Below are 11637 nucleotides of genomic sequence, written 5' to 3' on the forward strand. Positions count from 1 at the left end.
TGCCGCGCCCCTGCAGACGTTAGCGATCATGGAATAGTACATCTTTCTATCCTCTATCCCTAGCAGATCTCCAGCATAGTATTTCCGGATTTCACTGTCGTTACTATTCCATCCGTATGCATCTCTCTTTGTCTGTCTCTTGCTCTGCTACCTGGCTACCCATTAGTCTCAGCTTCTTTATTTTTCCTCTCCTCATAACACGTCCTAAAAATAAAAACTCGTCTTTTCACATTTACTCTCTTCCGCTATCCATTCTGCATTCTCTGACGTGGTACTGAGGGGGGGGTAAGCTTGAACAGAGGCCATAGCAGTCAGAGAACTAAAGCTTCCGCCGTGTCCTTACCTCCACTCACTACACTCACACCAAGCGGCTTCGTGTGTCGAGAAGCGGGGAGGTAATCTAACCCACTCGACACCTTTAAAAGGAGAGCGAATTTCTGGAATCCGACTCTCCAGACCTTATCAGGGTGGGCAGCGTGTCCCAGCTCTGTGTTTTCACCACCGGCGCGCGACACCCGAGCTTCTCCTTCCTTCCTTCCTTCTTTCCTTCCTTCCTTCCCACAGCGAGATGAACGGAATGACCACGGTAGGCAAAACATTCCCAAATATTTCAACGTCTTTCCCCAATTACTTTTAACAGGCTGTAATGGAGGTTAAAGAGCTTTTTATAGAGGGATATTTTCATGATTCTAGTGACAGAGGCGAGACTGACATGGTTTGGGCGTGTCAAAGTGATATATGAGTATAAAAGGAGGAGGATGCTGAAGAGGATCTAACAGCTGTAGAGGAAGGTCTGAGTTTCTAAGTGAAGGTTTATGGATGCACTGAAAGAAGACATCCTTGTTATGGGTGTATGGTCTTACGGGCACGTCACTTTGTTGTTTTATTTCTCTCTCTCTCTCTCTCTCTCTCTCTCTCTCTCTCTCTCTCTCTCTCTCTCTCTCTCTCTCTCTCTCTCTCTCTCTCTCTCTCTCTCTCTCTCTCTCTCTCTCTCTCTCTCTCTCTCTCTCTCTCTCTCTCTCTCTCTCTCTCTCTCTCTCTCTCTCTCTTTTCTTTCGAAAAGAAAGAAAGGTCGGCTTCCTTTAGGTGTGAAAAAAAAATATATATATACAATAAAAAAAAGCGTTCCCGGAGCAGTATGTCAATCAGAAATAGAAAAGCTAACTAATAAATCCAGTAGCAGGCGAGGACTTATTTTTTTCTTCCTAACAGTTATAAATAGAGTTAGTTGTATTCTACAGTTGTCAAGTTTTTTTTCCTTTCTCTCTCTCTCTCTCTCTCTCTCTCTCTCTCTCTCTCTCTCTCTCTCTCTCTCTCTCTCTCTCTCTCTCTCTCTCTCTCTCTCTCTCTCTCTCTTTTTCGAGTCTTCCACTCCGCCTCCCTGGCCGCCCTGCCCCGCCCCACCCCGGCCCGCTCCGCCCTCTGCAGTCTGGCTCGCATTGCACAGTCCATTGCCGCGGGCCATTTTTCCCACTCTTTTTCCGTCGGCGTGTTTACTTGGCCGTGGAGAAGTTTGCGGTGCAGCTGCGTGTTTGCTCGCGGCAATTTGCAAATCAAAAGCAGCGGCAGTTTTCGTTTGCTTCGCTGCGGGAGAGTTTGAGGTTGTTTTCACTTCCACTAAGACCAGGCGAAAAAAAATAATGCAAGAGATTACCTGTGGCTTCATCCTTAACTGTCCGAGATAATGACCTCGTGGTGATAGTCTGAGGTAATGGTAGTAATGGCCCGGCTGTGCTCGTGTGCTCGTGCCTCTCCTGTGATCGCCATGTGTAGTGCTGGTCAACAGTAGACATACAGCAATTACTCCCTGCAGTGTTTAGCGTCCATCTCCAACCTTCAGTCCTTTGATCTAATGAGTTTTTTTTTTTTTCAACGAGTCAAGGAGGCCAGCCAGTGGTTAAAGAATTGCAGAAAAGGCCCACTCAACTTACCGTTCCCATAAAAAGCCAGAAAATAGTCCGAAAATAGTAAAAAGCTAGCCAGTTTAGTTATGGATGTGCCTTGATACTCCATTTTTTTAACCACTCAGGTCGTTGGAAGGTAGAAAGAAACAAACAGGTTGAAAATGCCAGAGTTCACCTGTTTCCGTAATGAGAATGCCATCAGATCAGGGGACGTTATGACTGAGGGACAGCACAACACAGTGAGTGGGTGCAGGTTACCCGACTTTTGTCCCCGACTGTACCTTTCCTCCTGCGTTCCCTTGCGTTCCTGCCTCTGCCTTGATCGCGATGTACTCTTGGCTGCCTTTGATACCCTCCTCATTGAAGACAAGCGGAGATTCAAAGGGGACACTGAAGGACGTCGACTACAGGGCTTCCTTTCTCCTTCCGTCCTTTTATGGTACAGGCTGTCCACGGGATATTTCAATAAAAAGTCCTTGAGATGCAGAAACAAAAGGTATTGACTGTATGACATCCGACTGGCAGGTTTAAGTATCGATTTTGTAATTGTGGCTTTCTTTTCTTCGTGTGTTATATTGACGGGTTCATCGTCTCTCTCTCTCTCTCTCTCTCTCTCTCTCTCTCTCTCTCTCTCTCTCTCTCTCTCTCTCTCTCTCTCTCTCTCTCTCTCTCTCTCTCTCTCTCTCTCTCTCTCTCTCGACAATGATAAACGAGCCTAAAACATTCAACAAAAGTTATTCAGGAGCACGGGAGACAAAATAGAGTGAGCGAGAATTACATTAAAAAAAAAAAAAACTCGCAAACAAACAACTGAAGAAAGATTACGCGAGGCTTGCTTCAAACTGCCAACATTTACATAAACAAAAAAAAGAGACAATGAAAAACTATTAAAAAAAAACAGACTGCATTACGTGTTTTCTCTCTCTCTCCTCCCTCCAGGCAGCAGTAACGCCACCTCATCTTCCTCATCCTCCTCTTCATCCACCTTCACCGCCTCTACCTCCACCACCAGCACCACCACCACCTCCGGCACCAGCGGGGACTCAAGCGCACCCAGAAATTTCAAGCTAGAAATGAATGACGAAAAACGACTACTTGACTCCTTGATGACCGGATACGACAGAAATGTGAGGCCAGTGAGGAACGCATCCAACCCCATCGTGATCCAGTTGGGCATCACTCTCACGCAGATCTTCGACATGGTGAGTACTGGGGAGGGATTAAGTGAGGGTGATGTGGCTGGTGAACTCTTTATTTCCTTTCCGTAGCGTTTTGACTGTGTTGCTTTGCTGGAGTCACGTCAGGTCGGTCAGGTCAGGTCAGGTATACGTCTTGTGTGGATGTTTTTTTGTTTTCTTATGGATTGTGGTTTTTAGATAGTTTTGTAGCTTTGAGAAGGGAGAATTTATATATTTCCGATTATTTGTTGTTTATTTATTTTGTCTGTTGCTTTTATTTGTTTTTTTTTTTGTTTGTTTTTATTCGTTTATTCACTCATTCATTTTTATTTTTCATTTTCTATTGATTTATTTTTGTGGCTGCGGTTTTATTTCATGCACCGCAACATTATGCTGGCTTACTCGACTACCACATGTCCTATTGTTACATGTTGTCAGAAAGTTCATGAGTATGTTTAGTCAGGCAGACAGGACATACTCATTAACTCAGTCAATCGTCATGTGCCTCCCAGTTAGTGTGATAGACAGAGGAGTTTTTCCCCTATTCCTGCCTTTACATGTTCAAACTCTCTTCCTTTCTCTTTCCTTACGAGCGAGGAGAGCAGACAGGAGAGATCAGTTCCTCTTCATTTTAAGTAAGATTCTCGACCACCCTTCTCTCTGTTTATGAGTGATGGGAGAGAGTGTGAGGAGAAAGAGAACTCGACGCCCTTTCTCTCTCTCTCTCTCTCTCTCTCTCTCTCTCTCTCTCTCTCTCTCTCTCTCTCTCTCTCTCTCTCTCTCTCTCTCTCTCTCTCTCTCTCTCTCTCTCTCTCTCTCTCTTCTTACTTAGACTTATGAGTGAGGATCGCTGGCAATGGAAAGCAACAGCCTCTTCCTTTTAAGCAAATGTTAAAGGCTTTTCTTCCTTCGCTAATAGTGCTGAGGCTTGAAACTCAATTTATTTTAGCATTTCGTGTGTAGCGTTTGGTGGTTCCCGCGGCCTCGAGGCGTCAAGAGGCGAACAGGAGCCGCGACAGAGAAACCTCCCGTGGCACTAGCAAACCCTCCTCCTCCTCCTCCTCCTCCTCCTCCTCCTCCTCCTCCTCCTCCTCCTCCTCTTCTTCCTCCCTCCATAGTGCACATTTTATCGGAAATAGTTTTTATCGAATGTCCTAAAAACCGATAACAGGATCATCAAATTTATGGAATGTTTTCAGTGGAGCCTATGATAGAGTCGAGTGTCCCCTCCCCCCACCAATCCAGGCTAATCCCACCGCCTGTTCCACCTCCGCCTCGCTGCTGCTACAGTACTTGACTGGAGCAGCGTGTGGCGTGTGCTTTTATAGTGATCTACTCAATGCATCGGTCAGTTACCCCAATCGTTCTCAGGGATTCTGGCCTTTACTTTCATAGACTAATTCCTTTGTTTAATCCCTTTGTTTAATCGAAATCCCAGTTCTTCTCACCCTAACCCACTCCCGAATACTTTCCCCCACTGTGGATATGTTTCCCCTCCCGGCAGGCTCCGCTCTTTGTGGACATGAAAGGCTGCTTTGGATTGTGTTGGTCAGCTGGCCTATTGCAGCTACCTTATTTATGTAATGATGTCGGTTTTTTTTTTTTTTCATCCTGAGATAGAGAGAGAGAGAATCCTTTTCTTCGAGTCCCTCCTATTCACTCATCACTCACTCACTCCTTCAGCGCCTCCCTCAGGCTACCTCATAATCATCCTGCGACTCCATCTTTCACTGCCTTGCCTCCCCCGCACCTCCCTCTCTTCCTCTGCCCGCTGTCTCCCCCTCCCTAAGCTTAACCTTTTCTCTACCTCTCCACAACTTCGCCGCAACGCTCCCCCACCTCTCCCTGCAGCCCGCCCTCCCTCCCTCCCCGCCCTTGGTGCCTCGCTGCCTCTCCGCCCCGCAGCCTACCGCAGCCAGGATCTTTCGTGCATATCTGAGTCGTGGTTTTTGTTTTATTGGTCACGTGTGTGTATTTACAACCTTTATTGTTTTCTTATGTTATCAGTGATGCTTAAAGAAAACGTGATTTTTTTTCGCAGAGATTAATAGTGTTGTCTTAATTGTTCGTTTATAATAACATGAGAGAATAACAGAATAAGGGAAGCTACAAGAAGCCATCAGGCCTACACGTGGCAATTCCTGTATAAAGCACGCCTGCCTATTTCCGCCTATCATCCTCACCCATAATTTTTGTCTATTGTATCTTTAAAATTTTCCTATTGACTCGGTATTAAGAACCTGAGTCTGTTCCATTCATCTACCACTTAAAGGAGTCAGAGCTCCTTTTCCTATTATTTTAAGGAGGATGTGGGAGGTATTGGACAATTTCAAAAGGAGGTTGGGTAAAATTTATGGGTGATGATGGCAGTACGTGTTAAGTGAGGAGAAACTATCTTTTTTTAGCTCAACTGTCCTTTTGTAGTCTTATTTTCTTATTTTTCCTATGTGCTTTATTTATTTTTTTTCTATTTATTTATTTTTTTTTCTTTAGGAATACATTGATTGGTGCACTTCAAAGTCTCCTGAACTTCCTAACTGTGTGCCTCCCTCCCTTCCCGCGGCCTCGATGCACAATACTTTCTACTTATGCTCAATTCTAGTCGCCCACCTCACTAATGCAAGTACAGTCACTCACTCCTCCACCTGTTTTCTTTTCATCCCTAATACTCGTAACAGTAAACTATGATCTCTGCTAGTTTCAGTTTGACCTGTTTCCCGTGTCAAAGGGAGGAGTATCCGAACACCTCTGCAACTACATTAGCAAACTTTTTTCATTCCTTCTTTAACTTTTTTTTTTTTTTGGAAGCGTCAAGTTGAACTGGTTTTTTTTTTCTCTCTCTCTCTCTCTCTCTCCCTCTCTCTTTCTCTCATTCTCCATCCTTGCTCGATCTTATCACGTAGAAAAAAGAAAGAAAAGATGAGAAAAGAAAGAAAAACACCATCATGAATTACGAACGTTTTTAATTACTGCCAGTTTTTGAGAGAGAGAGAGAGAGAGAGAGAGAGAGAGAGAGAGAGAGAGAGAGAGAGAGAGAGAGAGAGTAAAAAAGAAACAAGAAAAAAAAAAAGCAAGCCAACACGACCTACTTTGCCGTAGTTTCCCTGAGCAATAAATATAGATTTCCTGCCTCGTGTTCACTAAGCCTTCCCTGCAGTCGTAAGGAACATAACTGATTACAAACTTTCGCGAGTTATAACTATGCTTCCGCTGGACAAGGTTTGCGTCACAGTTTTTTTTTTTTCTCTCTTTCTTTTTTTCATTCATTTCTCTTTTTTGATGGAGGAAATGTTATTGTTCTTTCTTATAAGTTATGCATTATGATTTTACGTAGTCTAAATGTCTCTCTCTCTCTCTCTCTCTCTCTCTCTCTCTCTCTCTCTCTCTCTCTCTCTCTCTCTCTCTCTCTCTCTCTCTCTCTCTCTCTCTCTCTCTCTCTCTCTCTCTCTCTCTCTCTCTCTCTCTCTCTCTCTCTCTCTTGTGTGTGTGTAAGTACGTTTCAAACACACACGCGGACTCATTACTTTTTAGTTTCTTCCTTATCCATTTTTTTTTTTTTCCAGATTCCCTTTATTTCATTCGGTTTAATTTACTTGCTTCTCGTTGAAAGGAAGAAAAAAAGAGTCTTATTCCCTGACCTGGAACGCGCCCCGCTGGTTCTTTTGTAACGCTTTGAGTTAAAATGTTGCTGGCGAGATTGTCTGCCGCAGCCCTGGCCGGAGGATGGATTAGGTGCGCTGTTTTGATGCGAGACGTCAAGAAAAAGCTGTTGACTGAGGAAGACTAGGGTAAAATTGCTGGCTGACCAAGAGAAACTAGAGTAAAGTTGGCGGTGCTGCAGTAATAACCACAGACGCTCAGAAGTATATGATTTTTTAGTGAATACTCGTGAGACTGATACACGTTGTGGTTTATTACGAAAGGTTATGATTTTTTTTTTTTATCTTTTTCTATCGGGTGAGGTTGTGTTCATTAACGCTTCTCTTCTCCCTCCACAGGATGAGAAGAACCAGGTGTTGACGACGAACGTGTGGCTAGACCAGGTGAGTGAGTGAGTGCCCCGCTGCGGCCGCCCAATACCTGTGTTGTGAGTTGTTGTGTAGACTTACCTTAATTGTAATGCTCCTGTTATTACCACTACCACCTCTACTACTACTACTACTACTACAGCAACAACTAAATGGCAATTGTCAAGCAAGTGTACCTATCTAGCGTCTTGTCCTGAGCAGCGCCTCCTTTCTTCCCCTTCAGGAGTGGGTGGACGAGCTGCTGCGGTGGGACAAGAACGAGTACAACGGCTTGGAGACGATTAGATTGCCGTGTGAGAAGATCTGGCTGCCGGACATCGTGCTATACAACAAGTAAGCCACTGTCTCGTGTAACACCGTCTCTTCCTCTCCGCAATAAGGCCCGTATTCAGAAACGCTTTGTTCTCTCGCTATGACTATTTTCAAAGGCCACAGAGATGACTGGCCGAGTTCTCAAGAGTGTTTCTCCTGTTGATGATGCAGAAATCTGGTCAGTCCTTCACTAGAACCTTAAAAACACTCTTAAAAACCCGTGTAACTTCATCTAGAGCCTTTTGAAAGTAGTGGATGTGCGGCGCAAGTGTTTCAGAATGTGTTCCTAAGAAATAAGAACAAGTGAAGCTGGAAGAAGCCATCAGGTCTACACGTGGCAGTTCCCTATACAAGACAAGCCTATCTACTTTTACCTATAATCCATAAATGTCTGTGATCTTTTAAGGCTCCCTATTGACTAGGCACTATATACTCAGTGCTGCGTCTGTTCCATTCCAGAGAGAGAGAGAGAGAGAGAGAGAGAGAGAGAGAGAGAGAGAGAGAGAGAGAGAGAGAGAGAGAGAGAGAGAGAGAGAGATTTTAAGGTCGCAGTATTGGATGGTCGAGGAGAAAGCAAACAACGACCGCTGTGATGCAAGCAGAGAGAGAGAGAGAGAGAGAGAGAGAGAGAGAGAGAGAGAGAGAGAGAGAGAGAGAGAGAGAGTACAATAGTCATCATTGTATACATGTCTCATTACATATGTACAATTCAAAAAAGATCATTCCCAATATCATAATACTTTTGCATTCCCCTCATAGCACTGTATTGCTGTCAACCTTCCCTATGTTAATCGTGCCTTCCCTTCCCTTGCAATACTCGCGGGCTGGTTTTCCTTATCTCTGCACTAACAACATGATTACATCCCCCATTGTATCTGAGAGTCAATTTCTTCCTATCCCTTTTTTGTATCCTAACTTTAAGATTGACCCAGTTATTTCTTGTCCTGTCCTCATTATTGACCCTGAGGAATTTGCGCAGGTCTCCCTTGTCATGTCCCTTTGTTATTGAACGCTTTGTTCCTTCATGAGGATTATTTTCAAAGGCCACGGAGATGATTAGTTAAGCTCTCATTTTCTTTCTCCCGTTGGTGATGTATAATTCTTGTTAAACCACCACTAGAATCATGAAAACACACTTGAAACCCCATAATAACTTCCACTAGAGCCTCTTAAAACTACTAGCCGTGTTTGTTACGAAGAATTCTTGTTAAACTATCACTAGAATCATGAAAACACCCTTGGAAACCCATAAAAGTTTTCAGCAGCGCTTATTAAAACAAGTCGAGGTGAGACCCTGAAATGTTTAAGAACAGACACTCGTCCACCGCTGATGATCTTGTATAGACACATGACGCGCAGGAAATTGTGGGCGTCCATTTAGACTGTCTGTGTGGGAGGCAAACGACCTTTAAAAGAGAAGACCAAGGAGAGTAAGAAATTCATCAGTCTGGCCGGGGGTTGTGTGGAATAGTAATGAGAGCCGCGTGGAGCCTCGATCGCTAGTAAGTCTTCCCCGGAAATGGAGTCTGTGGGTGTCTGAGGCAACACGTCACCAGCGGCGCCTCTCGTGGGTGTGCAAGATGTAAAGGAAAGCAACAGAATAAGGGAAAGTAGAATGAAAATTCAAGCGAACCTCCATCAGAGCGTGTTATGAGAAGTTAACATGTTCACGTTCTGTTTATTTGTTAGGCGTTGTTGTGACTTTTTTTTTTTCTTATACTTTTCTTGTTCATAGCCTTGTTTGGTCATTGAGGGCATCCTGCTTGGCTCCTTATCAGTTTTGAGGTTTTCCTTCGTGCCTTCCAGTGGATTTTCTTATTAATAGTTAGAAATGTGGCCTCTACAAGTTAACTGGATTCATTTTTTTTTCCTTAGTGTTTTTTTTTTTTATGAATTTTCTTATTAATACTCGTAAGTTAAAATGCAGACTCAACACACTAAACTGATTTATTTTTATCCCTATCCTTCCCTTTGCTCTCTCTCTCTCTTTTATCGTGATTACAAAATACTGCAAGGGTTGAGCAAAGAACTATTTTTTTTTCTAAGTAAGTACCTCATTAACCAGGTGTCACAATGGAAACGCTGAGCCATTTTGTGTGTCACGTAAAAAAAAAAAAAATGGATGAACAATATATTTTTTTTCTTTTTTCGACACATTAATCTCAAGAGCATTAACCAACCATGCTCTTATTCTATCAGGTAATCCTTTCATTGTAAATTTCACGCTTGTGTGTGCCTTGTATGTGTGTGCGTAGGTAGATCTCTCGGTGACGTTCATCCCTCCGCAGTGAAACCTCCCTGCCCCGCCACGGTGAACCTTTGCACCACACATCTCCCTCACAAGTAAAGCCGAGAATTAAACAAGCGGACTTTCCAGTAATGCAGATTGGTTAGATGCGAAAAAGGACAAGGAATCAAACACACATGTATCTACGTGTGAATATTCCTCCTCCCTTGTGCATTATTATTATTATTATTATTATTATTATTATTATTATTATTATTATTATTATTCCTTCCTTCCTTCCATCTACTATTCCATTACACTCCATCCTCCTCCACCTCCGTTGCCTTACATCCTTCCATCAGCCACACTATTCCGTCACAGCTCTCTCTCTCTCTCTCTCTCTCTCTCTCTCTCTCTCTCTCTCTCTCTCTCTCTCTCTCTCTCTCTCTCTGGTCCGTCCTTCTCCACTCCCAGCATTCCATCATACTCAGTCTCCTACAGGCAACAATCTGCCTCGCCTCCCAGAATGCATGTTTGTGTCCTGGCCGCCTCACCTCGCCTCGCCAAGCCTTGTATTATTGACAGGCTCCGGATCAGTCTTTTCGCCATTATGCTAATCCTTATAACCTGCCGAGAGACGCGGCGTTAGCACCAATCCATGCAGAGAGAGAAGAAGAGATGGAAATGCTGCTAGGGCGCTGGAAAGGAAGGCACTGGGTTCCTAGGGCGGCGCTCCGGGGGTGTTGGTGTGGTAACAGTGTGGTTGTAGTGTGGTGGCGTGGTGGTGGTGTGGTGCGCGGCGCTCGGCTCTCATTCAGGCCAGGCGTGTGTCTTCAAATATAATTCCAACACAAAGGTCTGGCAATCCCTCGAGTCAGTCAACAAGTCCTCTGAATCAGCAAGTAAGCCCACGAGTTGGTCTCTCTCTCTCTCTCTCTCTCTCTCTCTCTCTCTCTCTCTCTCTCTCTCTCTCTCTCTCTCTCTCTCTCTCTCTCATTCACTAGTGTTTTTTCAATCTTCTCCATGGATTGTGACTTTTACAAAGGAATACAAAGGAAGATAAACAACAACAAACCTTGAGGTCTTGACTAAGCTTTTTGTATAACTATCTTACTACAAGTTGAAGAGAGGGGATAACAAAGAAGAAGGCTCCTTCCCACCATCCATCCTTGCAACCCAGGATGTCATGCAGTGCCTTTTACTCAGATTTCAGACGCAATATGCTGCTCTTCTCTTTTTCCCTCCCCTCATATGCCGTGCAAAATATCGTATGCATTTTGAAACCTACATTGCTACCACTATTACCACCATCTCCGCCGCCACAGTCGCCACCAGCACTGCCCTCATCAGCTAATACCCGCACACAGCCATCCACTCCCTTGCGCTCATCACTCCCTCGGGCCGCCCTTCGAAAACTACTTTTCTTTCAAGTGCTGTGTCTCATTCCACCCTTCATCTCACCATCTCGTTGTCTCGTCTCTGCCGTGACGTGGTATCTCCTGCAAACCGTGTGTGTGTGTGTGTGTGTGTGTGTGTTAAGTTCTGTTCTTTTTCTCCAAACTCCAAGTCTTTTTGCCCGTCCCAAGCTGACACAAAGACGTAAATCCACGTACATATCAAAAGGATGGCCTTCTCTGCTGTCATTTATGCTCCTCATGGGAAGAATTACTGGTATAAATGGAGTGCTTTCTATTGCAAGGAGACACGCCAGCCGGCCTGTCGCTGCGGCGTTACAGCTTTACGTGTTGTGCAAGTATGTACATGTCACGCTAGAATCATTAAGAAACTCCTTTGTCCACGACTGTACGTAGGGTAAATTGAAGGGAGCTGCATATCACTCGTTATTCATCCTTCCTGTGTTCTCTCTGTATCCTTCAGTTCTTCATTCTTCTTTTTTTCTTCTCTTCATTTTCTTTCCTTTCCTGCTGAACTGAAAAAAAAAAAAAAACAGGTCACGTATAAGCTACGGAAACATGTTGGCCCAGTGA

The 11637-nt window shown here is 44.2% G+C and overlaps 1 protein-coding gene across 1 annotated transcript in view; it reads left to right on the forward strand.

Annotated features, from left to right (window-relative positions):
* The window catches only part of LOC135111138 (neuronal acetylcholine receptor subunit alpha-10-like), a 121153-nt gene that overhangs the window by 94940 nt on the left and 14576 nt on the right, over positions 1 to 11637 (forward strand). The window contains exons 3-5 of the mRNA XM_064024140.1: positions 2844 to 3106; positions 7081 to 7125; positions 7334 to 7443. Of these exons, the coding sequence (XP_063880210.1) occupies positions 2844 to 3106; positions 7081 to 7125; positions 7334 to 7443 (418 nt within the window). The remainder of the gene's footprint in view (positions 1 to 2843; positions 3107 to 7080; positions 7126 to 7333; positions 7444 to 11637) is intronic.

The sequence above is a fragment of the Scylla paramamosain genome, chromosome 21, assembly GCF_035594125.1.
Source record: "Scylla paramamosain isolate STU-SP2022 chromosome 21, ASM3559412v1, whole genome shotgun sequence".
Lineage (NCBI taxonomy): Eukaryota > Metazoa > Arthropoda > Malacostraca > Decapoda > Portunidae > Scylla > Scylla paramamosain.